This window comes from Rhinopithecus bieti, unplaced genomic scaffold, assembly GCF_001698545.2.
Source record: "Rhinopithecus bieti isolate Rb0 unplaced genomic scaffold, ASM169854v2 scaffold_69980, whole genome shotgun sequence".
Lineage (NCBI taxonomy): Eukaryota > Metazoa > Chordata > Mammalia > Primates > Cercopithecidae > Rhinopithecus > Rhinopithecus bieti.
In genome coordinates, this window is record NW_016826299.1 from 480886 (window position 1) to 506607 (window position 25722).

At 45.0% G+C, this 25722-nt stretch overlaps 1 protein-coding gene across 1 annotated transcript in view; it reads left to right on the forward strand.

The window, feature by feature from the left end:
* The first annotated feature begins 11428 nt into the window (after positions 1 to 11428).
* The window catches only part of CHSY1 (chondroitin sulfate synthase 1), a 75371-nt gene continuing 61077 nt past the window's right edge, over positions 11429 to 25722 (forward strand). The window contains exon 1 of the mRNA XM_017863398.1: positions 11429 to 11785. Coding sequence (XP_017718887.1) covers positions 11616 to 11785 — 170 coding nt within the window. The 5' untranslated portion in view covers positions 11429 to 11615. The remainder of the gene's footprint in view (positions 11786 to 25722) is intronic.

Genomic DNA, 25722 nt, shown 5'->3' on the forward strand with positions numbered 1-25722 from the left:
CTGCCGGATCATCAGCAGCTGGAGAGACAACTGTCCAGGGCCTTAAGTGAAAGCTGTTTCTGCAGGAGGAAGCAGGCAGGGGGCTGAGATGAAGGGATTTGGAGGCTCAGCATTTTCAGTTCTCAGTCTCCTCTGTGTCGAACCATCATATTTCAGGGTCCCACTCCTTTCCCATCAGTGCCCTTAGCATTAGAGACCTGACAGGGGTCAGCATTTCATTGGCAATGCTGCTCTGCAGCCCTTAAAGCCAGGCCTGGCCTGGGCTTCAGCCATTTCCTGCAACTACAGGGGATGGGGGAATTCCAGCAGGGCTGAAATTCACTGTATTCACTTCCTGTGGCTGCTAGAACAAATGACCACAAACTGGGTGGCTTATAACTACAGACATTGCTTCTCCCACAGTTTCTGAGGCCAAACTTAAGGTGTCAGCAGGGCCATGCTCCTTCCTGGCCTTGACAGGAGGATCCTTCCTTGCCTCTTTCAGTTTCTGGTGGCCCGAGGCTTTCCTTGGCTTGTGGCTGCGTCACTCATCTCTGCCATGGGCTTCACGTGATCACTTTTCAGTGTCTGTGTCTCTTCTCTTATTATTATTTATTTATTTACTTATTTATTTGAGACAGAGTCTTGCTCTGTCACCCAGGCTGGAGTGCAGTGGTGGGATCTCAGCTTACTGCAACCTCTGCCTCCTGGGTACAAGCGATTCTCCCTCCTCAGCCTCCCAGTTAGGAGGCTGGTACTATAGGCACATGCCACCACGTCCAGCTAATTTTTGTATTTTTAGTAGAGACAGGGTCTCGCCATGTTGGCCAGGCTGGTCTTGAACTCCTGACCTCAATTTTCTTCTGTGTTCCGCTTCAGATCCTAGGTAACTTGAATGTGTCCATTTCCCTGTACACACTCAAGGCCCATCAGAAGCAGCCAGGTGACCCCACCTTCTTCATAGTCATCCTCGTTGGCATTGTGCCTGCTACACAGCCATTTGGCCTCCACTGCCTTGCTCTGCTCTCATCCACTTTCCTAGGCCATGGGTACTTTGAATGCCCATGATGTCCCTGCCTGCCATGGAGTAAGTACCAGAGTCCTGTTGCTCATTCCTTAAATAGCTGAGCGATCCTGTCCCCAGTCCCATTTTAAGAGTATGTCTCCCAAGACACATTGTTAGTCACTGGGAAAATGCAAATTAAAAACCACAATGAGATACCACTACAAACTTATTGGAAAAGCTAGGCTGGGTGCAGTGGTGGTTCATGCCTGTAATCCCAGCACTTTGGGAGGTTGAGGATGGTGGATCACTTGAGGTCAGGAGTTTGAGACCAGCTTGGCCAACATGGCAAAACCCATCTCTACTAAGAAGAGAAAAAAAAAATTAGCTGGGCGTGGTGGTGCCCACATGTAACCCACTTGGGAGGCTGAGGCATGAGAATCGCTTGAACCAGAGAGGTGGAGGTTGCAGTGAGCTGAGATCATGCCACTGACTCCAGCCTGAATGACAGAGTGACACTCTGCCAAAAAAAAAAAAAAAAAGCTAAAATTAGAAAGACTGTTCCAAGTGTTAATGAGGATGTGGATGAACTGGAACTCACACGCTCCTGGTAGCAACAGAAAATGGAAAACAGTTTGGCAGTACCATAAAAAGTGACAGCCATTCCACCCATAAATACCTCAGGGAAATAAAAGCATTTGTCCATACCAAGATTGGCACATGAATGTTCCCAGCTACTTTATATGTAGTAGCCCAAATTGAAATCAATGCAAATGCTCATCAACAGGTGAATGGATGGATAAATCATGGTATGTTCAAAGAATGGAACGCTATTCAGCAACAAAATGGAATGAACTACTGATGCATGCCACGTGGATGGATTTCAAAATAGTTACACCATGTGAAAGAAGCCAGGCCAGAAGAACAACAACAACAAACAAACAAAAAACACTACATACTATATGATTCCATTTCTACAAAAATCTAGAAAACGCACATTAATCTATAGTGACGGAGTGCAGATCAGTGGTTGCCTGAGGTGGAGGTGGGGAACAGGGAGAGAAGGAGGAAAAGGTGGTTCAAGAAAACTTTTCAGGGTAATAGACAAATCTGCTGTCTTGGTGGTGATGGTGTCTGTGATACTGTGAAACATATATTTGGTTTTCAGCTCTGTTTGCTGGGATACAACTCCTAAAATCCTCAGAATCTTCAAGTGATGTCCTCTCCTATGCTAATGAGTTGACTGGTGGCTGTTAGCCCTCTAGGTAGCTTCAGAATGGGCCTGGTACCAGAAAGACCAAGGCAGGATTAGAGGGCTGGGACTTTCAGCCCTATCCCCCAACCTCAGGGAGGGGAGAGGGGCTGAAGGTTTAGTTGATCACCAATGGCCAATGATGTAGTCAATCATGCCTATGTAATGAAGCCCCCATAAAAACCCAAGAGGACTGATTTGGGGAGATTTCAGACAGCTGAACATTTGGAAGCTTACAGGGAACTGAACAACACCTCATCCATGTGCCAGGAGGGTGGTGCATCCCAACTCCACCAGGACAGAGGCTCCTGTCCTCAGGACCCTTCCAGACCTCTCCCTATGTATCTCTTTATCTGGCTGTTTATCCGTGTCCTTCAAAATATCCTTTGTAATGAACTGGTAAACAAGTTTCCCTGAGTACTGTGAGCCACTCTAGCAAATTCACTGAACCAAAGAGGGGTTGTGGGAACCCCAGTTCATAGTCACAAGGTCCAAAGGCCCAGATTTATACGTGCCTGAGTGTGGACAGGAGCCACCTTGGGCACTGAGCCCTCAACCTGTATCTGACGCGATCTCCAGGTAGATGGTGTCAAAATTGAATTGGAGGACACCTAGCTGATGTTGGCTAAAGAATTGATTGGTTGCTTCTTGGCGGGGAAAACACAACCCCCAACACGTTTGATCAGAGAAAGCTTCTGTGTTGATTGTGGTATGAAAGCAGCGGAAAAACACAGATGAGTTGGTTTTTTCACACATGGTGTCACAGGTGTATATACCAACACTTAAATTGTACATTTTAAACGTGCAGTTTATCATATATCAAATATTGCACTCATATGTGAGACCTTTTTTCTCATGGAGATAGAGAATGGAATGGTGATTACCAGGGAGTATAAAGAGGGAATGATTAATGGGTACAAAAGTAGAGCTAGATTAGAGGAATATGATCTAGTGTTCAGTAGCAAAATAGGGTGACTTTAGTTAATAATTTGTTGTGTATTTCAAAGTAACTAGAAGAGTAGAATTGGAATGTCCCTAACACAAAGAAATGATATATGTTTGAGGTGACCAGTTACCCTGATTTGATCATTACACATTGTAGGTTTGTATCAAATTATCACATGTACCCATAAATATATATGACTAGTCCCTATCCACAAAAATTTTCAAAATACAGAAAAGGTGGCAGTTTTAGGAGAATTGCAAAGAAAACAGAAGTCTCAAAGAGGTCAGCAGCCCCTCGTGGGGAGGAAGAGGAGCTCACTCCCTTTACATTGGTGTTGGGGGGGCTAATGAAAGCCCGATGATGTAAGCAACCTCTCTGACCTTTAACCCTGGCCCCTCCTCCCACTGCCCCAGATTCTATGCCCACCAGCCCCCATGGTACATCAAGATTTGCCAGGCTTAGGGAAGGCACTCTGATAACCTTTTGCATTGTGAGCATGTTTGATGCTGTTGGAGGCAGTATGCCCAAGAGTATCCCGGAAAACTCCGGATTTTGTACAGCCACATAGTGCTTATTTGCTCAGACTTTAGCAGCAAGGGCCTGCAGAAAAGCTGTCTCGGGTGACCTCCTCTGCAGCTTGAGATACCCAGGCAGATGCAGGAAGACAAAAGCTTCTCAGCAATAACTTACACTGGCTGATAGTCTGCATCCGTTGGGAGATAACTGACCCATTTCTCACATGAAAGCAGAGACCTGTGGCTCTCAAACCACTCTGGGTATAAGAATCATCATGGGTGCTTGCGAAACCTACCTACTTCCCTCAGAGTTTAAGGGGAGTTTCCAGCTGGCAGCTTTTAATTCAATTTCTCTCATGTTACAATGTCACCAGCTGGAGAACCACAAATCCAGAACCAGGGTATCACCTTGGAAAATGCTGGAATAGGTGACAATTAGAAGTAGGTTATTATTAACCATAAAGTAAAATGACCATTGTTCTTTAAGTCCAAGATTAAAGAAATCCTCACTTCGCAGGAATTAGCTGTATACCACAAGAGGGTGCCATTGTCGCAAAGTTGTAGCACTGCCCTTCCAGCCCTTTGTTATATTCAATATGATATCCAAGGAAATTTTGAAAAATTATTTTTCTATGTTAAAAGGTTAAGAAAAGACATGACACAATGCTCTAATATTATGGAAGGTCAGAGAATAAAGTACAAGGAGGAACGCATATAAAACAAGGGAAATAAGGCTGTGTGCTGTGGCTCGCGAACCTGTAATCCCAACACTCTGGGAGGCCAAAGCAGGAAGATCACTTGATCAGCCTGGGCAACATAGTGAGACCCCATCTCAAAAAAAAAAAAAAAAAAGGCCTGTAGTCGTAGCTACTTGGGAGGCTGAGGTGAGAGGATGGCTTGGGCCTGGGAGGTCAAGGTTGCAGTGAGCCAGGATTACTCCATTGCACTCCAGACTGGGTGACAGAGTGAGACCCTGGGCATGGGTCTCACGCCTGTAATCCCAGCACTTTGGGAGGCCAAGGCAGGTGGATCACCTAAGGTCAGGAGTTTGAGACCAGCCTGGCCGACATGGTGAAAACCTGTCTCTACCAAAAATACAAAATTAGGCAGGCGTGGTGGCAGGCACCTATAATCTCAGCTACTTGGGAGGCTGAAGCAGGAGAATCGCTTGAACCCAGGAGGCGGAGGTTGCAGTGAACCAAGATCACGCCCTTGCACTCCAGCCTGGGCAACAAGAACAAAACTTCGTCTAAAAAAATAAAAAGGGCCGGACATGGTGGCTCACGCCTATAATCCCAGCACTTTGGGAGGCCATTGTGGGCAGATCATGAGGTCAAGAGATCGAGACCATTCTAGCTAACATGGTGAAACCCCGTCTCTAGTAAAAATACAAAAATTAGCTGGGCGTGGTGGTGCACAGCTACTGGGGAGGCTGAGGCAGGAGAATCGCTTGAACTGGGAGGCGGAGGTTGCAGTGAGTTGAGATCGCGCCACTGTACTCCAGTCTGCCGACAGAGCGAGACTCTGTCTCAAAGAAACAAAAAAATGCACACACTTCAACTGCCCTCATTTTCCCCACTCCCCATTAGGCCATCACTTTTATTTCTTGTGCATCCCTCTAGGGTTTTGTTATAAAAACACTAGCAAACTTCTTTCTGCTTTCTGTTTTGTGCCATGTGGAACTGTTTCCATTTCAGTAGAGAAAGCGCCTCCTTGCTGTGGTTTACAGCTGTACAACAGTTCATTCTCTGACGGGTGTGCCTTTGTGTATTTATCCATTTCCCTATACATGAACACTGGGGTCTAATGTTTTACTATCACAAACAATGTCGCAGAGAATAACCTCGTTCGAGTGTCATTTTGTACTGGTATGGTTGGAGGACAAATTCTCAGAAGAAGGACTGTGGGGTCAAAAGTAAATGCACTTGTAATTTATAATGTTGACAGTGAGCCACGATCACTCCACTGCACTCCAGCCTGGGTGGCAGAGTGAGACCCTGTCTTTAAAAAAATGAAAATAAAAATTCACACTTATATTCAGACAAAACTGCCCTCCCAATGGGTTTGTATGACTTTGCTCTCCCGCCAGCATGTTGGGAAAGCCTCTATTTCCACAGACTCCTCCAAGGGAATATACATACAGTGATTATTTTGAATTATTAGAGAGGCCTTAATTGCCAAGTTTGGAAACAACATTTATCATCCATGAGGTGTGCATTAAGAGTATTTATGGCCAGGCGCGGTGGCTCAAGCCTGTAATCCCAGCACTTTGGGAGGCCGAGACAGGTGGATCACGAGGTCAGGAGATCAAGACCATCCTGGCTAACATGGTGAAACCCCGTCTCTACTAAAAAACACAAAAAACTAGCCAGGCGAGGTGGCGGGCGCCTGTAGTCCCAGCTACTCAGGAGGCTGAGGCAGGAGAATGGTGTAAAACCGGGAGGCGGAGCTTGCAGTGAGCTGAGATCTGGCCACTGCACTCCAGCCTGGGCGACAGAGAAAAACTCTGTCTCAAAAAAAAAAAAAAAAAGAGTATTTATGACCCTAGCATGGGCTTGATAGCATAATAACAGGGTGTGTGAAGGATCAATGACCTGGGGCCATTTAGCCATGGGTATTATGGTGACAGTGTTTTCTCTTGCATTGTACTTTCAGGTGTTTGTAGATCCCTATTTCTGCTGCCTCAATTTGTAGCTTAAACCTTCTTCTGCAGTGTGAATGTTTTTCCCAGTTTTACGCTTCATTAGGCCTCCAGTGGGAATAGAGTCTGAGCTGCACATCTGGCCCCAGCTGTGCTGAGCCCTCAGGTGACCATGCTGCTGCCCAGCTCCCTGGGTTCCAACAGGGGGTTCCCTCCTGTAGATGGGAGCTTTGTCTTTGAGCAAACTTCCCAGCTGTGGAAACTCTGGCACCACTTTAAAGATCAATGCATTTATTGGCAAGGGATGGGAAAGGCAAACTCCTCTACACAAGGACTCAGTCTTATACCAGAAGCCAATTGTCCTCAGCCTCTGCAGTGAGGTTATCTCCTAAAGAACATTCAGGCTGTTTCCCAGTAGTGCCTGTGCTGGCGGCACCCAACACTTTTTAGTTAGGAAGATCACATCCCATCTGGCCGGTCCACAGAGTTGTACTAAATTTAAATTTCTTCCATGTCTCTGTCATACACATGAACGCTCACACACACACACATACTTGTGTGAGAAGCACTCACACTGACTCAGTGTCTGATGGAAACAGTGTACACAGCCGATAAGCAGATCCCGGCAGCACAAGGCACTGAAGGACATTCCAGAACCCCAAGGGCTGGACAGGCCAGTGTCTGAAGCCAGAACATAAGCCCTGCTCACTTGTCCTTTCCTGCATCTGACTGGAAATGCTACAAACAGAAGGAAATATTGAGCAAAATTAATAACCTAATGAGGATCTTGCTTGTAAGTTTAATAGCAGCATTAGTAATGAAGCAGCATTTTATTGGGTTAACAGAAGTTAAGTGGCAATGTTAGTAAAGTGGTCATTATAGGTTTTCTTCCTTGCAGGCAGTGAACAGAACCTTCTGAAAGGATGGATTATTATAACTCCTCAGCATTCACTGTTTCTTAAAACAGGCCTTTCTGAAAGTTATATATATATATATATATACATACACACACACACACACACATATATATATACACACACACACACACACATATATATATATATAAATTACACTTTTTCCAGGGACCCCTGTTTGAGGCATGAGTGGAGAGGCTTCATCTTTAAAGAAGCCCTTACAGGGAACTCTGTCGGTTGTTTGAGGCTTGCTGCCAACAAACAATTGAGGTATTTACCAAAGGTTTCCAAGAAATTGCTGCAAATTATATGAAATGTTATACTGGTAACAGACGTTCAATGTATTAGCAACAGAAAAAAAATGTAAAGTGTGTGGGAACAAAGTTGCAATCTGTGAGAAAATGTTCAGTAAGGTAGGTGGCGATGAATTTTAATGATGTGTCATGAAGAGTCACACTCATGAATACAGAAGGGAAGTGAAGTGATCTGGGACTTTTGAACAAATTTCTGAATACTGGTCTGGAATCACTATGGAGGACCCTTTAATGTGATCCAGCAGAAAGACTCATTTGGAGACAGAGCCGGACTCCCGGAGCCCCTCCAGGTGGAACTCACTCCACCCCAGAGCTCAGACTCGGTCCCACACTCCTGATCCCTGATCCATCACAGCCCACCTCTTGGGCCAGTCCTGTGCCATTGGGAGTTTCATGGAATAACTACAGTTAAGGGCTTCTCTTACAAGTGTTCCTGGTAACAGTTAATACCTCCCCTTCTTTTATGATGAGAAAAATGGTCAATGATTCCCTCAACAGAGAAGGACGGTAACACAGTGAAATCAAGAAACCCGGAATCATGAAAAGTCTTTCCTCAGTTCACTGCAGTGAAATCCCTATAAATGCGAATCACCCTGCCTTCTCCTTACCTTTAAAATAAATTAGGATGAGGGGCTTTAGGATGAGGAGCAGCCTTAGCCCCAGGGGCTTCGGGGAAGGATGATGTGTGTGCACTGGGGGCAGATATTCCAGACCCTCGTTGTCCTCCCTGGCTCCTTGCCGGTATTGACTAGTGGGGCAGGGCTTGGGACAGGCCTTCATACTGGGGGTACCAGTCCTATCCAGGTGTTTAGGCCTTTGGCTGTCACTGAAGTTGTTGATTCCAGGTATTTGCTACTGGCTGTGAAATCCCCACTTAGGATAGTCTCCTGAGCCAGGCCCCTTGCTGGGACACTTTTGGATTCCTCCCCAGGAGAACTGCCTCAGCTCAACAATCCAGCTGCCCCTTCCAGCTGTGCTAGAGCTTGCCTTCCTGCTCCCAGGCTGCATGCTGGAATTGGTCCCTGCCCCTGGCAAACTTCTATAGGACCTCAGTTTCTCTCTTCTCCTTCCAACCCTCTCTTGGCCTGGCATATCCCTCTTCTCCCAGAGGGATTTCCCTTATGTCTTACTCTCCTTCTCCAGGGAATTGCTCAGCCTTTACGAAGGGTATCCTTTCCACATTACCAAAGACCCCCACTGAGCTTGCAGGTGAGACAGGTGAGGCTGTCTAGGAACTGAGGGACAACTAGGAACCAGGATATTGAGGAGGACAAAATATTTGGCATCCTCAAAATATTATTCCCATCATATATATATTTTATTTTATTTTTTATTTTATTTTTTTTGAGATGGAGTTTCGCTCTTGTTGCCCAGGCTGGAGTGCCATGGCACAATCTCGGCTCACGGCAACCTCCGCCTCCTGGGTTCAAGCGATTCTTCTGCCTCAACCTCTCAAGTAGCTGGGATTACAGGCATGCACCACCACGCCCGGTTAATTTTGTCTTTTTAGTAGAGACAGGGTTTCTCCATGTTGGTCAGGCTGGTTTCGAACTCCTGACCTCAGGTGATCCACCCGCCTCAGCCTCCCAAAGTGCTGGGTTTACAGGTGTGAGCCACCGCACCTGGCCAACTTTTCACTGGACACTAGTTTAGAAGAAAACTAGGTTAGTCTAAAGCAGGTTAGGAAATATTGAAATCATTGAATATGCCACAAAATTGAACATCTGAATCTTGCCAGATTTGTGCTTCATGTAAATCACTGTGAATGACGGGGCTACTGCCGAATTTGGGGGATCTGGTGACTCCTTGGCATTTGTGGTTTATGGTCTTACTGGAAACCTCTTTCGATGGTTTTCGAGCCTGTAATTCATGGTTGTATGTTCTGTATTTTTCCCAAGACCACTGCTGGAATCCTGTATTCACTGCATAATGAGTATTTTATTTTTAGATGTGGATCACCTCTTAGGGAGGGAGTCTGTGGGAAGGTGGGTAATGAACTATTTTTAATATAAATCACAAGTGTCAAAGAAAGTGGTAATATCCAAAGAATAAACAAGAGTGACCACCATTCAGGTGCCGAAAAGTTATCTGAAGCTCCCAAAGCTTGGCATTTTAAACTATGTGATAGTATTTCAACCATTTGGCCAACAATGAAGACAGATCCAAGGATTGCCCCAGGCATGCTTACTTTCGGTCCTAACTCCTGTGTTTATTTGATTCAATGAAGGTAACTTCTCAGGCCCAGGGAAACACTTTGCCCTTCAAAAGTTTCATTAGAAAATCCCAATATACTGGTGACTAAGTAACAAGACTGAAACTCTACACAAACTTTTGTTGTATGGAGACCTCCGCTTTTGTTGCCTTAGCTGAAGTATTGTAGATGAAATGTATAAAACTTAAAATCCAGGGTAGAGGATCTGGGACTCAAAATCCGTCTTTAGAAATCCACGGCACTTTTACAGACAGACTATATTAAAATACTGACAAAGTCCCAGCTGGGGGTACTAGCCGGCTATCTGCCCACACAGTATATAAATAAAAGCAGGGTTTCCCATCCAGGGCATTAACATCATTTTCCATGCCTTCAACATCCATTAAATGCTAGTAGTGTATGAGAAGCGTGGACCTTAAATATTAAAGATGGCTTTTTTTTTTTTCTTATTTAGCGTAGAAACTAGCGACAGGGAACAAGGTAACTGAATTCACGGTCCACTCGCAGGCGCACACGTCCCCAGGGCTCCAGGACGGCCGTTCCCTGCGTGCGGCCGCGGCCGCGGGACTGCGGACAAAGCTGCAGTGTGGTCCGGAGCGCGGGACCGGGAGCGGGAGGCCGGCCCGGCGGCAGGAAGGGTGTGGCCGTAGGGTGCGGCGAGGACGGTCTGTGCGGGACGAAAGTGCGCAGCGTGGAGTCTGGGGGCCAAGAAGCCCCAGCTGCAAGGCTGGCTTCTGAGATTCGCACCGCGGCGCCGCGGTGCAGGAACCGGCCGCCCCGCGGGGACGCCCTTGCGCCGGGTTCTGGGCGCGGCTAACTGGCAGCTCCGGCCCCGCGGGCGCCGGGCCGGAGCCCACGCCCCCTCCGACCGCCAGCTCCCGTCGCAGACCGCGCAGGCGGGGCGACCGAGAGGGCTTTTTTTTTTTTTTTTTTTTGTCAAACTTTGGCCACGTGAACCGCCCCTCATTCACTTTTGCGCCAATCGCGCGGCGCGGACGGATCCCGAGAGGGGCCACGGCTCGCCGCCGGCGGGGCCACTTCATAACGCGCTGTGCGTGACGTGAGGGGCTCCTGTGGCAATGGCGAGCTAGCTATATAAAGCCCGCGAGGATGTGCAGCCTGCAGCGGCGGCACACGGGGCACGAAGGAGGACGGGGGCAGGCGCGTACGCGAACCGAGCCGAGCGCCGGGGGACGCGGGCAAGGCGAACACGGGCGGCCCGGACTGGTGTCCTGCCCGCGGCCCCCTAGAATTTCCCTGTGTCGTCTCGTCTCTTGCCTCTGGCCCGCGCTCGCCCGCTCGAGAGCGGGAGGGAGCCGCCGCCGCTCGCGCCCGAGCCGCCCGCCAGCGCGGCGCCCTGTGCATGGTCTCCCATTCTTAAAGGCGCAGGCATGCGGTACACAGGCGGGGGCCGGACAGGCACGTGCGGAACAAAGCGCCGGCCGGGCGCGCGCGCTGGCTCAGGAGGCCGCGATGGAGCGCGGCAGAGCCCGGGCCCGGCGCGGCGCTGACCCGGCCCCGGGTCCTCACGAGACAGCTATATTGGGTCGGGCTGGCCTCCCAGACCGGCGCGTGCGTGCGGCGGGGCCTGAGGGCAGCGCGGCGTCTTGCGTGTCATTGGCGCGGGACCACAGGACGGGAATCTTGATCGGCGCAGGGCATGGCCGCGCGCGGCCGGCCGCAGACCTTGGCTCCAGTCATGCGTGCTGGCTCCGGTGCTTCGTCTCTGGGCTTCGGTGCTGGCTCGCGGCTCGTCTCGCCCCGTGCTTCCGAGCTGAAGCGAGCGGTCCCTCTACGGCGGCACGACGCCAACCCGAGGGCTGCCTGTGGTCCTCGGGCATGTCTGTGTCGGGACTCTTTCCCAGGCCGGCGCGCGGCGATGCGCGCGGGGCGCAGCTCTGGTCGCCCGGCTCGGACCCAGATGGCGGCCCGCGCGACAGAAACTTTCTCTTCGTGGGAGTCATGACCGCCCAGAAATACCTGCAGACCCGCGCCGTGGCCGCCTACAGGTGAGCCCCTGCTTCCCGGGCACCGCCTCCTGCGTCCGGCATCCTGTCGGCTGGCATCCCGGGTCCTCTCCTGGCTCTCGCGTCCGCCCGCTTCCTAGGCCCTTCCTGGGCTTCCGGTGGGATCGGGTTGCCTCTCGGGAGATGCCGGGCCGAGGGAGAAAAGATCAGAGGCGGGATGGTGAGCGCGGCGCTCAAGAACATGGCCTTTGGGGTCAAATAGACTAGTGTGGCCTCACTGGGTGTGCCTCTCACCTTGTTAAGGCACTTTAGCCTTTACAAATCAAAGCCTCTCGTTAAAAGGGCCCGACATATCGGGTCTCCCTCATAATGTTGGAAAACTCATAGCACAGTACCTGATAGTGGAGGCAATTGGGGTTGTTACTGGATTCTCTAAAATGTGCACCTTTGTCCTTGTAAAACTAGAGCCCGTGTACATTAATCTAGTTCTAGAACCTTTCCATATCACACTCTCACATTTCGCAGTTGGAGGCACTCCTATAAATGAAAGAGAATGTCCGCAGCGCCCTGGACCACTCCAGTCTGTTGAGTAAAGGGAGAGAACCTTGGAGAAAAGCAGTTCTTGGCCGTTGGTAGATACAGTGGAAAACTGCATTCTGGCGTTAATTAGTTCAGCTTAGTGGTGTATGCATGTTATCCAGTAACTGGGCTCTAGTTGGCCAAATGAGTCATAAAAGCAGCTGGAATCGTGTTCAGGTTTAACAAAGGGATTAGCCAATGTAGTCTTTAGAAGGGGGATGATTTTGGAATGGCTGGCATGGTTAGAATCAGATTTGTATTGGAGTGAATTTGAACTTGGAGAGGGTTGTAGACTCAATAAAGGAATTTGATTGAAACCCTGTATGTGTGAAGTATAGAAACACCGTATGGATAAAGTTTGGGTCTTATTCAGCCACAGAATAAACCAATGTGGGGAGTGGTTTTAGAGCCTGAATGGTCTGGGAATGAAATTTCAGAGCAGCCAGTGCTGAGCCAGGCTAAGCTGGTTGCTGTTTGTTCTTATAACCAATACCTTTACACTTCGGTTTTTAAATGCAGTCTGGGTCAGATTTTTCAAGCATTAGATGTTGTGAGGGGAAAAGCATATATGGTCCTCCTTGCCTTTAAGGGAGGAAGTAAAGGACTGAGAAGGAAGATGAAAGCGGTCTTCAGTGACTGCCCCTTGAATGGCTTGATCCCCATTCCTGCACATTTCCTTTAGGGCCCTGCTTAAGTCCAGAGCCCACATTCCGCCAGTAAGGGTCCTGAGTGGCTGAAAAGCTTAGAATGCAGGTAGTGTAAAAACAAACTAATGCAGGCCGAGCGCTGTGGCTCACGTTTGTAATCCTAGCACTTTGGGAGGCCGAGGCGGGCGGATCACCCGAGGTCAGGAGTTCGACACCAGCCTGACCAATATCGTGAAACCCCGTCTCTACTCAAAATACAAAAATTAGCCAGGTGTAGTGGCGTGCGCCTGTAGTCCCAGCCACTCTGGAGGCTGAGGCAGGAGAATCGCTTGAACCCAGGAGGCGGAGGTTGCAGTGAGCCAAGATCATGCCACTGCACTCCAACCTGGGCTACAGAGCGAGACTCCATCTCAAATATATATATATATATGTATCTATCTATCTGTCGATCGATAGAGATACATAGGCTAATGCAGCGATTTGGGAAACAGCCGATCAGGATTCTCTCCTAGATCTACCTTGCATTACCTGAGGTTTTATGGGATTTTTTTTGACCAGAGAAACAGCCGCATCAGAAATCGAGGATGAGCCGAGTAATTTATTTACAGCATGGTTTTGAAAGTAAATCCGCATGACTCTAGTGTAGTGATAGACCATGTGAAATAACAATTTTGGGGACAGTTACCAAACTAGTACAAATAGTAAATTAGGTGACTGCCTTATCTCCCCCATGCCCCTCAGCAAATACATTTTCATGGTTGCAGTATCAATATATTCAAATCAATGGGGGCCCTAATGCACCAGCAATACTCAGAAAATGTAATGCAACCTGGGCGAGGTGGCTCACGCCTATAATCCCAGCACTTTGGGAGGCTGAGGCGGGCGGATCACGAGGTCAGGAGATAGATACCATCCTGGCTAACACGGTGAAACCCGTCTACTAAAAATGCAAAAAAAAACAAATTAGCCGGGCTTGGTGGCAGGCGCCTGTAATCCTAGCTACTGGGGAAACTGAGGCAGGAGAATAGAGTAAACCCGGGAGGCGGAGCTTGCTGTGAGCCGACATTGCACCACTGCCCTACAGCCTGGAGGACAGAGCGAGACTCCATCTCTAAAAAAAAAAAGAAATGTAATGCAAGCTAGAACTACTGTTTCACACTTGGAGATGGTTTCCCAAACTCGAGCTAGACACTCTTACTTTTGGCCTCCTTTCCACATCTCCTCCCTCATCTTTTTCTGGATATAAGATTTAATCTGTGTGGTTTTTTTTTTTTTTTCCCCAGGTAGTTAGGGGAAAGCAGAAACACAGTTTGCCCCCAGGCCGGGTTCTCCCTTCATTGTGACACCTCTGCCTTTCTGAGAAAGGAAAACGCCTACCAGGAGGTAGTGTCCAGCTAGTGTCACTCCAGCTTTCTCACATAAATTTCCTTTTATCTCTCAGATCTTAAGAAGTCAGAGTACCTGGAGCCTGGAGGTGGACCTGCCCTGCCAGTTAGGGTCCTTTGCCTCTCGCCTGCCAACACTGTGTTTAGACTGACTGCAGGAGTTGGCACAAGACGATTTTAGCCTTAAGGCTAAAAGTTAAGGAACTTTTGGGGAAGGCCTCAATTGGGATGGAGGTTATAAGGTATAACATATGATTACAGTTTTACTGTACTCTGCAGCCCAGGCCAAAAGTCTGCACTGAGCTCTTAAATTGGAAATTGCATGCACAGTTCAGTATAAAAGTAAGCTTGATTCTTCTAGCACAAGATAGAACTCTAGTTTGGAAATCGATGTGCTGAGTTTTACATTTCTCCTGAAAGGTAGATTCATTCTTTATCTTAAAGAAAACTCTAGTTTTGTTTTTTAAAAAAAACAAAAGCAACTGTTGTTTGGCTTATGGATGAAGGAGATGCCAGCAGTTTCAGTAAGATGATACTTTGGTGTAGAATACTGAAAATGTCAGAATTTAGGTCTAGGGACTAGTAGCTAGCAACCTCTTCTTTCCAACAACTATCTGAGATCCAGAAAGGGGCTAAAAAAGCTTTTGAAAATCCAAGGAGATATGCCTGTCCACACTGAAGGCACTGCACTTTGATGATAGAACATCTCAATCATTACACATTTTTACTTTCTAGACCTGCCATCTGCTTGAGGGTGGATGGGGGGCACCAAGATGTAGCAGGGCAGTGACAGCTGATAGCAGACAAGAAACAGATTTTTCACAGCAGGCAAGACAAAACTCAAAATGTAGCAGGTGAGAGACCAGCCAGGACTGACCTTTGGAGGCCCTGAGTGACACTAGCTGTTAAGTTCATAGGAGTGATCCTGATTCATTACTTAGGATCCATTTCTTTGTAAAGCACATGCATGCATGGCCCCTCTGGGCCCAGACCCTGAATCCTGGGGGAGACTACAATACATGGCTTGCTTTCGTGTTCTTTAGTCAGAGGGGCAACACTAAAAAGAGGGTTTCTGCTAGTGATGGATGCTGTAGAGAAAACAGAACAGGGTTGGGGCAGGGCACGTGTGTCCTCTGTGTTAGGTGATCAGGGAAGTGGCATGTGGGCTGAGATCTGATCATGAAGAGCCAGTTGTGTGAATATCAATGATGAGCATCAAGGCCAAGGAAGCGCTGGGAAGTCCCAAGGCAGGGACCGGCTTGGAAAGGAACACCAAGAAGGCCAATAAAAGAAAGGGAAGGAGCTCGCTAGTGTCCAGTCATTCTAAATGAATTAGAAAACCACTGGAGGGTTTATGCAGGAAGAGGAGGTGGGTAGCTGGGGTTCTGTAAATTAACACAAATAATTTATTTTGACTCATCTACAAATTATTCGTATTCTAGGTAATTTCGCTTTAAAATGGTACTGTAATTTCTCTGAAGTCATTTATTATGCGAATTAAGGACAGCTTGTCAGAACCTCTGGGTTTCTTGTGTCTTGCATTACTAGCTGCAATTCGTATTTTTCCCATATTTTAAAATTTTCTTCTTAGTTATGTTCTGTGACATATGGAAGGGAAATGTTTATGTAGTTCAGTCTATGTCTTTGCCTTTTTGATTTTCGTTTCTCCTACCCCAGGTTCACAGTTACTGCCCTGGAGAGATTTTTAAAGGTAACATTTCCTTCCTAATTCTGGAAAGGGTAGAAATCATCTCAACTTTATTTTTTCCCCAAATAGCATGTGGTCGCAGCACCACGTACCGTTGACTAAGTTTTCATTTCCCTACCAATTTGAAATGCCATCTTCATCATACTCAGAATTCTTGGGTATGTTTCTGGACTTCATGTTTTGCTCCATTGATCTTTCTGTCTGTTCTTGTGCCAGTACCACCCATTGAAATTATTGGAGGTTGAATAATATTTTAATATCCGGTGGACAAATTCTCCTTTGTTATTCATCTGCTTCAAACATTTCTTGGCTACACTTACCTTTTCTTGCTGAGAGAGTTTTCATGCTATTTAAATTTTTTTAATCAACGTTTTGATAAGAAAAAGCCACACATATTTTGCTTATTTGTCCATTTTTATGCCCAGAACCTTGAGCTAATCCAACACCTTTTGTTTGTTTTGGTTCTTACCGTCTCTGGGCTGAAGATGGGGGAATAGTTTTGTTCTTTTTTTATATTGTCAGAAGAAAGAGGTGGATGGTTTCCTTTCTTTGCACCAAAATTGAACAAGCCGTTAAAGATTAGTGTCAGTCTGTAGGGGACTGTGGGAAGAAAGTTTGAGAAGCATTACCTTGAGATACAGGAAACTTATTTCAAGATACTGTTATCGGTTAATGATCTCTTCCCAATGCTTTAAATGAAGGCGGACTGTCCTTTACCAACCTTAATGAGATCCTCCTACCTTATAAATCTGAATTCATTTCCTTATTTCTTGAGCTAAGCTCACTCTCTTAGATAGAATTCAACTTGGCAAACATTTATACAGAAAGCTTTTCCATATAAAATCCAAATAATCAACCTGTAAGTGAACTTTTGGCGTGCCAAGTCATTTCAGATTATGAATTTCCTGTAGGAGACTAGTGAACAGTGTGGCCTTGAAAATGAGTGTAGTTTTTTATGTCATGGTTCAAGATCTTGATGCCCTCAAACAGAATATTCCAGGGATAGCTATGGCTGTCAATAGGGGATTGTGCATGGCTGTTTTCATTGCATTGGCAGCTTTACTTTCACGTGTCCATTAACTAAGCTGCTGTTTATGAAAAGTAGATTGCTAATACAGGGCCCTAGTCTCTGCAGAGTTCATGGTCTCAGAAGGAAACGAGCGACGGTATTGGTTAGAGGGCTGTCAAGGTGCTTGAACTAGTCACTGTGGGGGAACAGAAGAAAGAGGCTTACACCCAGTGGGTGAATGGATCAAGAAATGTCTCACCCACACTCCTACCCTTTTTTTACCCACTAGCTCAGTCTTGGAAGATGAAGAGGTGTTTTTGAGGCAGAGACAACTACAGGTTTCCTACAACATGAAATGGCAGGAATTAGTGAAGGAGTGATGGGAAAGGCCAGCTGCTTGGGGTTGGGTGTAGGCTGTGGGTGGTAGAGTGGTGGGCAGGGACATGGAGCGAAGGTCTGCATGCCAGGCTTAGGAATTTGGGCTTCATGTGGTTGGTGTCCAGAGCTGTTGGTGACATTTCAGCAGGACAGTAGCCTGAGGGGATGTGTATTTTGGAAGATCAGCCCAGCGGTGTTGCCACTGCAGAGGGTGGCTGGAGTTCATCAAGTACCGGTACCTAGCTAGAGTTGGACGGGACCAGTACCTGTTGAGGGGCACTTGGGTAGCATTTATCTAGAAGTCTAAAATGCAGCTCTTTTGAGGTCTAGCAATTCCTCTGGAATTTTTTCCAAAGGAGTTTTAAAGGTGTGTTTAAAGGTATACATATGAAGTGGAAATTTCAGGTATCTTAGGTATCCTGCTTTAGGAGATAAGGACCAAAATTGACTTAACTGATTCATCCATACTGTGGTCTGCATCTCTGACAAGTAAAAATGGTGTGGCTGAAATATGTTATTGACATGAAGAGAGGTTCAGAATATACTTAAGTGAAAGTAAGCTGTAAAACAGTATGGTCAGTACAAGTCCGTTTATGTTTAAAGTAAAACAAAAGTATATGTGTAGCATAGAAAAGGAAACATACAAGGATGTACTCACTGTGATGCCAAATGATCTTTTATATTCTTTTTAGCACTTTTCTATATATTCTAGTTTTTCTGCAGTAAGCAGTTATTTTATAATAAAGCTACAGTAAAACCACAAAAAGATGCCAGCTCTAAGAGAAACTGTGCATTCCATTTTGAGCACGTTAGGCTGTTGGCCTGGAGGTCTGCTAGGCACAGAGCTACAGCCCATTCTTGTTTCAGTCAGTTACCATTAATTCTGTCCTGAAGTGACGGAGTTATTTTAGCACACATTTACTCGGTTAGTGTAATGACTGTTTTCCTCAGTTACTGTAACTTCATGCTTCCAGGTGATACTAGGGAGGATCTGGTGGCAGCATTTTCAATGCAGGGGCCCCAGCTTTTGTATCTTAATGTAAATACTCAGTGCTTCCACCTCTTGTTGATGCCTTTTTGGCTTCTGGTTCCGGATGGCATTGGATGAACAGGAAAACCTCGTTACAGTTTACAAGTATAAAAGCAGTCCATCTTCTCACCTGAATTCAGTGTCATCTCTGAAGCATTTATAGCTACAGCATTTATTCTGTAGACAAATACATTTTCTGGATTATTAAAAATAAGGTACAGTCTGCTCTGATTTGGTGTCAAGTTGGTGCTTGTAAACCAAAAACCTGAGGATTATTGACAGGTAGGTGTCGAGGCCGTTGAGGTTGTGGTTTTCTAGGTGGAAAGGCTGTTACACTTTGCTCAGCGTGTTTCTGATGGTAGTGTCTGCAGATAATTGGGCAGAATTTAGAGTAGCACATGGATCCAGACACCGAATGTGGCCTCAGAAGCTAATGTTGGAATCAAGTTTTCTGACCTTCAGTTAAATCCAGCCCAAGCACTGCGAAGGTGTCCTTGACCGGCAGGTTTTGTCCAAGTTTTCAAGTCGTCAAGCCATGCACACTGAGAGTGGGCCTGAAAGTGGTTGAAGTATAAGGCTGGTCTCCTTATCCACGATGACTGTTTGCCCAGCCTTAGCAGTGTCCATGAGAGTGGGAAAGTGATGTGGGTGATCACCTGGGAGACGTGTGTGGGATGGAAAAGCCAATGGATTGGCCAGTGGAGGCTGTAGAGCCAGGGTGGCTGGTGACAGTTGTTAGGTGGGCTTCGTACAGGGTAGTGCCTCAGTCCAGGAAGACGTGATCGGCCAGAATAAGTTCAGTGTGGTTTAATTGTTTGCATTAAACAATACTGATTTTTGGTTCATGTGGATCATTAAGTATTAGTTGTATATTTACACTTTTAAGGGTACGGCAGTGATATGCAAATTATATAAAGTAGCTCTCAAAAACTTTCAAGCTTTGGAAATGTCTCATGAGATCAGAATTTGCCTTCTGTCGTTTACACTCCAAATTTTAATTCTTATGTTTCAAAAGTGTCCTATTTGCGGTCTCTGTTCCCATTGTTTGCTGTGAACCTGGGCTCACAGGGCAGGCTCCTCTTAGCCTTTAATACCTTGGAATGCCCTCTGGGCTTGTACCCAGGCCATTGTTGAAGTGGGAAGCTGTAATCCACCCTGCCAACAGCTTAATTAAGAAGAAAAAGGGCTCTTTACTGCTTGCTTTCCCCTGAAGTCTGTTTTTTAGGATGGACAGTAAAAGTATAATTTGATTTTCTTTTAAAATAATTTTCCAATCATTCACAACCTCTGTTATATTTTCCCGCTTCCTTTCAAAAAGAATTTGAGATTGGACAGGTCATAAGGACGTGTACGATGAGACAGTTAAAGGTTTTGAAAGAGGAAACCACATACCCGGAAACCACACGCATAGAAGTGGGAAACTGCAACTGAATGCATTTGCTGCAGAGCTTTTGGGACCAAGGCAGAAGACGGAGATGAGGGACTGAACAGTGTTTGCAACATCTTGCCAGAGGGGATTCCTTCCAGCCGAGGAGAGGCCCATGGCATCACTTGGTAGCCTTGAAAGACCTCTGCCTTTTCTCAAGGCCATGGCTGTGACTGGCAGCATAGAGTAGTGCCCTCCATGTACTTTTTTGGGAGGATGAACTTGGACTGCTGCTTCATCACCCTGTGCTTCCTGTAATGATACCTCCGTCATTGACCTAGGGAGAAGTTTCCCTCAGGCCTTAGTATCTGAAATAGTTTTTACACTTAACCCTGAACAGTAGGACACAGTCTTGTGACTTCCTATGGCTGCCTGCTAGAAAGTTTGTACTGAATTTGGGCCCACCACTAGCAAATCCATCGGTCACATGATGGCAGATAGGTCTCAGCACATGAGCACTTTGCAGTTGAAGTGGTGACTCCTGAGAGTGCTGTCACTGATTCAGGGTTTGCCCGGGGCAGGGCAGCCCCAACCAGGATTTGCCTTTTGTTCCTTGCTTAAAGGTTTCCTACTCTTTTCCTTGGTCTCATTTTCTTGCTGATTTTTCTCATCCTGTATGCATTTTGGTTAAGTTGTCTTAAATCCCTTCTGTAACACGGGAGACTGTAAATACAGCTGGCCCTGCTATCTGCTACACCTGTGGATTCCACCATCCATGGATTGAAAATATTTGGGAGGGAAAACAATAAAAAATAAGAATACAATAATAAAAATAATACAAGTAAATACAATATAGTATAACAACTATTTACATAGCATTTACATTGTATTAGGTATTATAAGTAATCTAGAGATGATTTAAAGTATACAGGAGGATATGTGAAGGTTTAAGCAAATACTGCGCCATTTTATATCAGGGACTTGAGCATCTGTGGATTTTGGGGTCCTGGGATCATTCCCTCTTGGATACTAAGGAACAGCTGTGTATACACTTAATTCCTATTATCCATCAGTTCTACAAAGAGAAAAACCCATATCCTCCCTTCTTTAACTTCCAAGATGATTTTATCGTGAGTCCTTTCACACTTATTGCTGTGTAACCATCAGACAGCACATGTAATAGTAATTTTGGGGAACTCATGGAAAATCTCCCCACCTTTTTAATGGTAAATAGTAGAATAACTATTAAAGTTTAAAATCACAGTCGAAACAACTCAATCCTATTCCATTTTCTTTCAGTTTTCTTGTTGGATAAAAAAATGTTCTATTACAAAAGTAAAAATTCTCTGTTGTTACATGTTTTGGTTTCTTTGGTTGCTTGTTAGCCTGAAAGCTTTTGCCCAGTTAAAACTTTTTTTTCTGACGCTAAATTACCTGTTGCAGAAAACTTAGAAAATTTAGAAAACATAAAGAAGACTATTGGTCGGGCACTTTGGCTCCCGCCGGTAATCCCAGCACTTTGGGAGGCCGAGGTGGGCGGATCACGAGGTCAGGAGTTCGAGACCAGCCTGACCAACATGGTAAAACCTCGTCTTGACTAAAAGTATAAAAATTAGCTGGGCATGGTGGCAGGTGCCTGTAATCCCAGCTACTCGGGAGGCTGAGGCAGGAGAATCGTTCGAACCCGGGAGGCGGAGGTTGCAGTGAGATCACGCCATTGCACTCCAGCCTGGGCAACAAGGCCAGACTCCGTCTCAGAAAAAAAAAAAAAGACTATTAAATCCTTTCTGGTTTTCCCATCCAAGAATAACCACGGTGAATACTTTGGGGGTGGAGTTGTACGTTATTTTATTTTTTATATGTACTTTTGTTCCTTGGTAAGCCACCTCACAAGTATATACTGTTGCCTGCTTTTTAAACTTACCCATATATTATGAATATTTACCGAGCACGAGAGTCATGCTATAGATGCAACTTTATACAGTGGTGTATTTTATGTATCTTTTCTTAAAACAACACTGAATAGAAATGGAGACTGATATTAACCCATTTTATGCTTAGAGTTCCATTATTGGAACACTAAGCTTGTGGGAGTTATTTATTATCCTGCTCAAGGTCATCACCAAGGTCTGATTTTTTCCACACACAAAAAAATCGCAACCTCCGGCATAAATGGGTTAAGTCCTAACCAGCAAAGGCATTCCTTAGCTAAGCTAATATTGGTCCAGCCGAATTACTTAACTGTGGTTTAACTCAGTGTAGGAATAGCGTTTAGAAACCTAGAATGATGGAAGATTCACTTGGCACTCTCAAGTTTCAGCTGTCTTATCTGGGCTTGAGCAAGAGTTGGATATCAGTTCGTTGAAAATGAGCTTTTTCTGGCAAAGCCTCTGCAAACGTTTTGTTGTTTCAATTAAGTGAGAGTTCTTTGCTCCTGGTAACAAATGTGTTGATGGCAAAGCTGACGTTTGCTTATGAAAATGAAGGAACTGGACCTGTTGATATTGCAGAAGAGGGAACAGCTTGCTTCTTCAGGAGCATTCCCTTCAATTATTTAAAATTATTAATACATCCCCTCCTCCTTCCTCAGGATGGTGGTGAATCACAATTTATGTTCCAGAACTTGTTCACTTTGTGGAGCTATTTAAGTTAAAGGACCCTAATTGAAAAGATTATAATTTCTTAAGATTGGAGGGTTTACAAAGACTTGACATTGAGAGATTTCCCTCAAAACCAACCACCAGTCATTTAGAACAGAAAAGGACAACATGAGGTTTTTCCCTGAATTACCTAAAAAGGAACAGATAATAATTGGGTGGAGTTACCATAAAACTGTAGGGTTGAGGTTAGACTGTTTTTAAAATTAATTGGTTTCTCTTCTTGAGCAGATTACACCATTTCAAGTCATAGTTGAGGCATTAATTGCGTACGTGCTGGTTGTACTGCTAGGGCCTCTTTCACAGTATTCTTCCTGGTGGGGCACATGGGAAGCAGGGCCAAACTAAAATGAAGTTTCATCCTCAGTCTAATAGGAAAGTTTCTGGTGTTCTAAAGCAAAAACACTTGTGAAATTTAAAGTCTTAGACTTCTATCCTGTAACATTGTCTGAAGTTGATAGTAAAACAAGATTTCAGTATATAGCTTGAGGCTCAGGTTTTTAGCCAGAAACGTAAGAAGCATTTTCCACATTACCTTTGTTCCATGTATTTCTGAGACTGACTAGTCCATGTTGAACCCACACTTTCCTGTCTTCCTTACTTTTTCTTCTCACTACTTTATTTGATTTGCAAATTCTTGCCTTACCTAATAATAAGTCATACTTACATAGTGCCAAGCAGGCTTCTAAGCACTTTACAGAGAACTCATTTAACCCTCACAGCAACCCCCGTTTACAGATAAGGAAACTGAGGCACAGAGTAACTCACCCAAAGTGGAGCTGGGATGCTCACTCCCATGGCCTGATTCCAGAGCCAGCTCTTGACCGTGATGCTGTAGATTGCCTCCTTAGTAGGTTGTTCTTTGAAGGCAGGAATTGTCTCACCCACCCCATCTCCCAAATAACATTATAGTGTTTTAGTATTTTCATGGCTTCCTAAGTTGAAAATTTCTCAAAGATACAAGATAGAAATGATTTCTGACCTTTTGTAAACACATGCGGAACCATTAAGTCGCTTATAGTACACTAGTGGGCAGTATTCAGTCCACACATTTATTGACCTCTATTATGTGCCAAACACTGAAATTATTTACCTTTTCAAAGAATTGTTGTGACTGCCAAATGAAAAACATTTCTCTATAAAGAGAGCATCATCAGGGGCTCCTCAACTTGAATGGGGGGTCATGACACTATAATTTTGTCCTAACTTCCCAAGGCTGGAGGCGTTCTGAGAAGTTGTCTCCCCTCCATATGTCACCACATCAGAAGACTGTGTATAACTTGTCACACATTCACACATTGTCACATTTGCAAAAGGACTTGTCCCTTTGTAGGTGGAATTGGTTTTTCTTTAAATTAATTGCCACATCTCTGTTTATTCTACATCCTTTTTCTTCAGGAGCATATCCTTTGTGAAAATGAAGTGCAGTACCTAGTACAGTATCTGTTAATACTGTGAAATGAATGAGCTGAATTTGTTTTTTGTTGTTACTGTTGTTCTTTGTTAATGAGTTATTTAAGTGGCATAAGAATACAGGTCCATTTTAAATCCATAGGCACTAAGTGAAAACATTAACAACGCCATCTTATATCCATTCTGTGATTTTGACATCTCAGAAATTAGGATGGATTTTATAGTTACTGGCATCATGGGATTATGATTGGCAGTATTTTTTTAATTTGTTGTTGATAAAACAATGGTGCATCTTCCAATTAACATCCTAAATTTGATGAAAAATGGTATATATTTAATCTTTGCACTTTTTGAGAGGTGTATTGGCAGAAAGTTGAATTCCATTAAATTTTGCCTCTACTTGAAAGATACATTTGAAGTTGTTTTGTATTCCTCATATTTGGGTTTGGAAGAGAAATAAAAGCCGGCCATTTGTTTTCCAAGTACTTCATTGTGAGTTCTTTTTAAAATTACAAAAGTAAAATGTTTAGAATCTCAGTTTCACAAGATGAAAAAAGTTCTGGAAATGGATGGTGGTGATGGTTTCACAACACTGAATGCTGCTGAACTTTACATTTAGAAATGGTTAAGATGATAAATTTTATGTATATTTTATCACAGTTTTTTTCAAAAAGTAATATGATACTTAACGCCATTGTCCTTCAATATAGAGATGCATAGAATAAAAAGTGAAAGTCACCTTTGTCCACATGCATTCCAGCTCCTCCCAGTTTTCCTCCTTGATATCTCCTTCCCAGAGGTTTGGTGTGTATCTTTTCAGATATTTCTCTCCTAAGACTTTTCCTTAAAGATGTGTGGGAGTTTCATTGATCTTCAAGTAATTTTTCACTATAATAAATACACTTGTAACAGGTAAAATAAAAAAATATTTGAGAGAACGTCATTTGATAACTGTGCTTTTTTGATCTTAGGATTAAATTTACTATTTTATTTATTCTCCACGATACTTTTTCTTGGAAGTGGTCTGTATAAATTAATTATTGTAGCCAAACAACTTTAGATCTTAATACAGAGTGCAAAGAAAATGTGAGGGAAAGTGCGACATGATAGCCTTAAATTAGCTGCTCAGCAGAAGCAGCCTTTATGTGGTTTCCTTGCAGTTGACCACTCATCCTCCCTCTGTTGATAGGCAACTGTTGTCTCTTAAACCCGGGTCTGGGCTGCTGCAGTAGTTTACTCAGTGGTCTTCCTGGGTCCACTCTGGCTTCCTTCAGTCCTCTTCTCCATTCCTAGGGAGTTCAAAATGTATGGGCCTTAATCTTGTCTTCTGCCGCATTCCCTCTAGAACCTTCCTGTGGCTCTTGCAACATAGAGGCCTGCATCTTTAGTGTACTCTGCCAGGCCCTGCACATTTGCTTCTGTATTTTTTTTTGTATTTTTTTTTTAATTTTTATTTTTATTTTGAGATGGAGTCTTGCTCTTTTGCCCAGGCTGGAGTGCAGTGGTGTGATCTCGGCTCACTGCAACCTCTGCCTCCCAGGTTCAAGCAGTTCTCCTGGCTCAGCCTCCTGAGTAGCTGGGATTACAGGCACACATCACCATGCCCAGCTAAACTTTGTATTTTTTTCAGTAGAGACAGGGTTTCACCATGTTGACCAGGCTGGTCTTGAACTCCTGACCTTGTGATCTTCCTGCCTCAGCCTCCCAAAGTGCTGGGATTACAGGCATGAGCCACTGTGCCTGGCCACATTTGCCTCTGTATTAGTCCATTCTCACACTGCTGATAAAGACATACCCAAAATAGGTA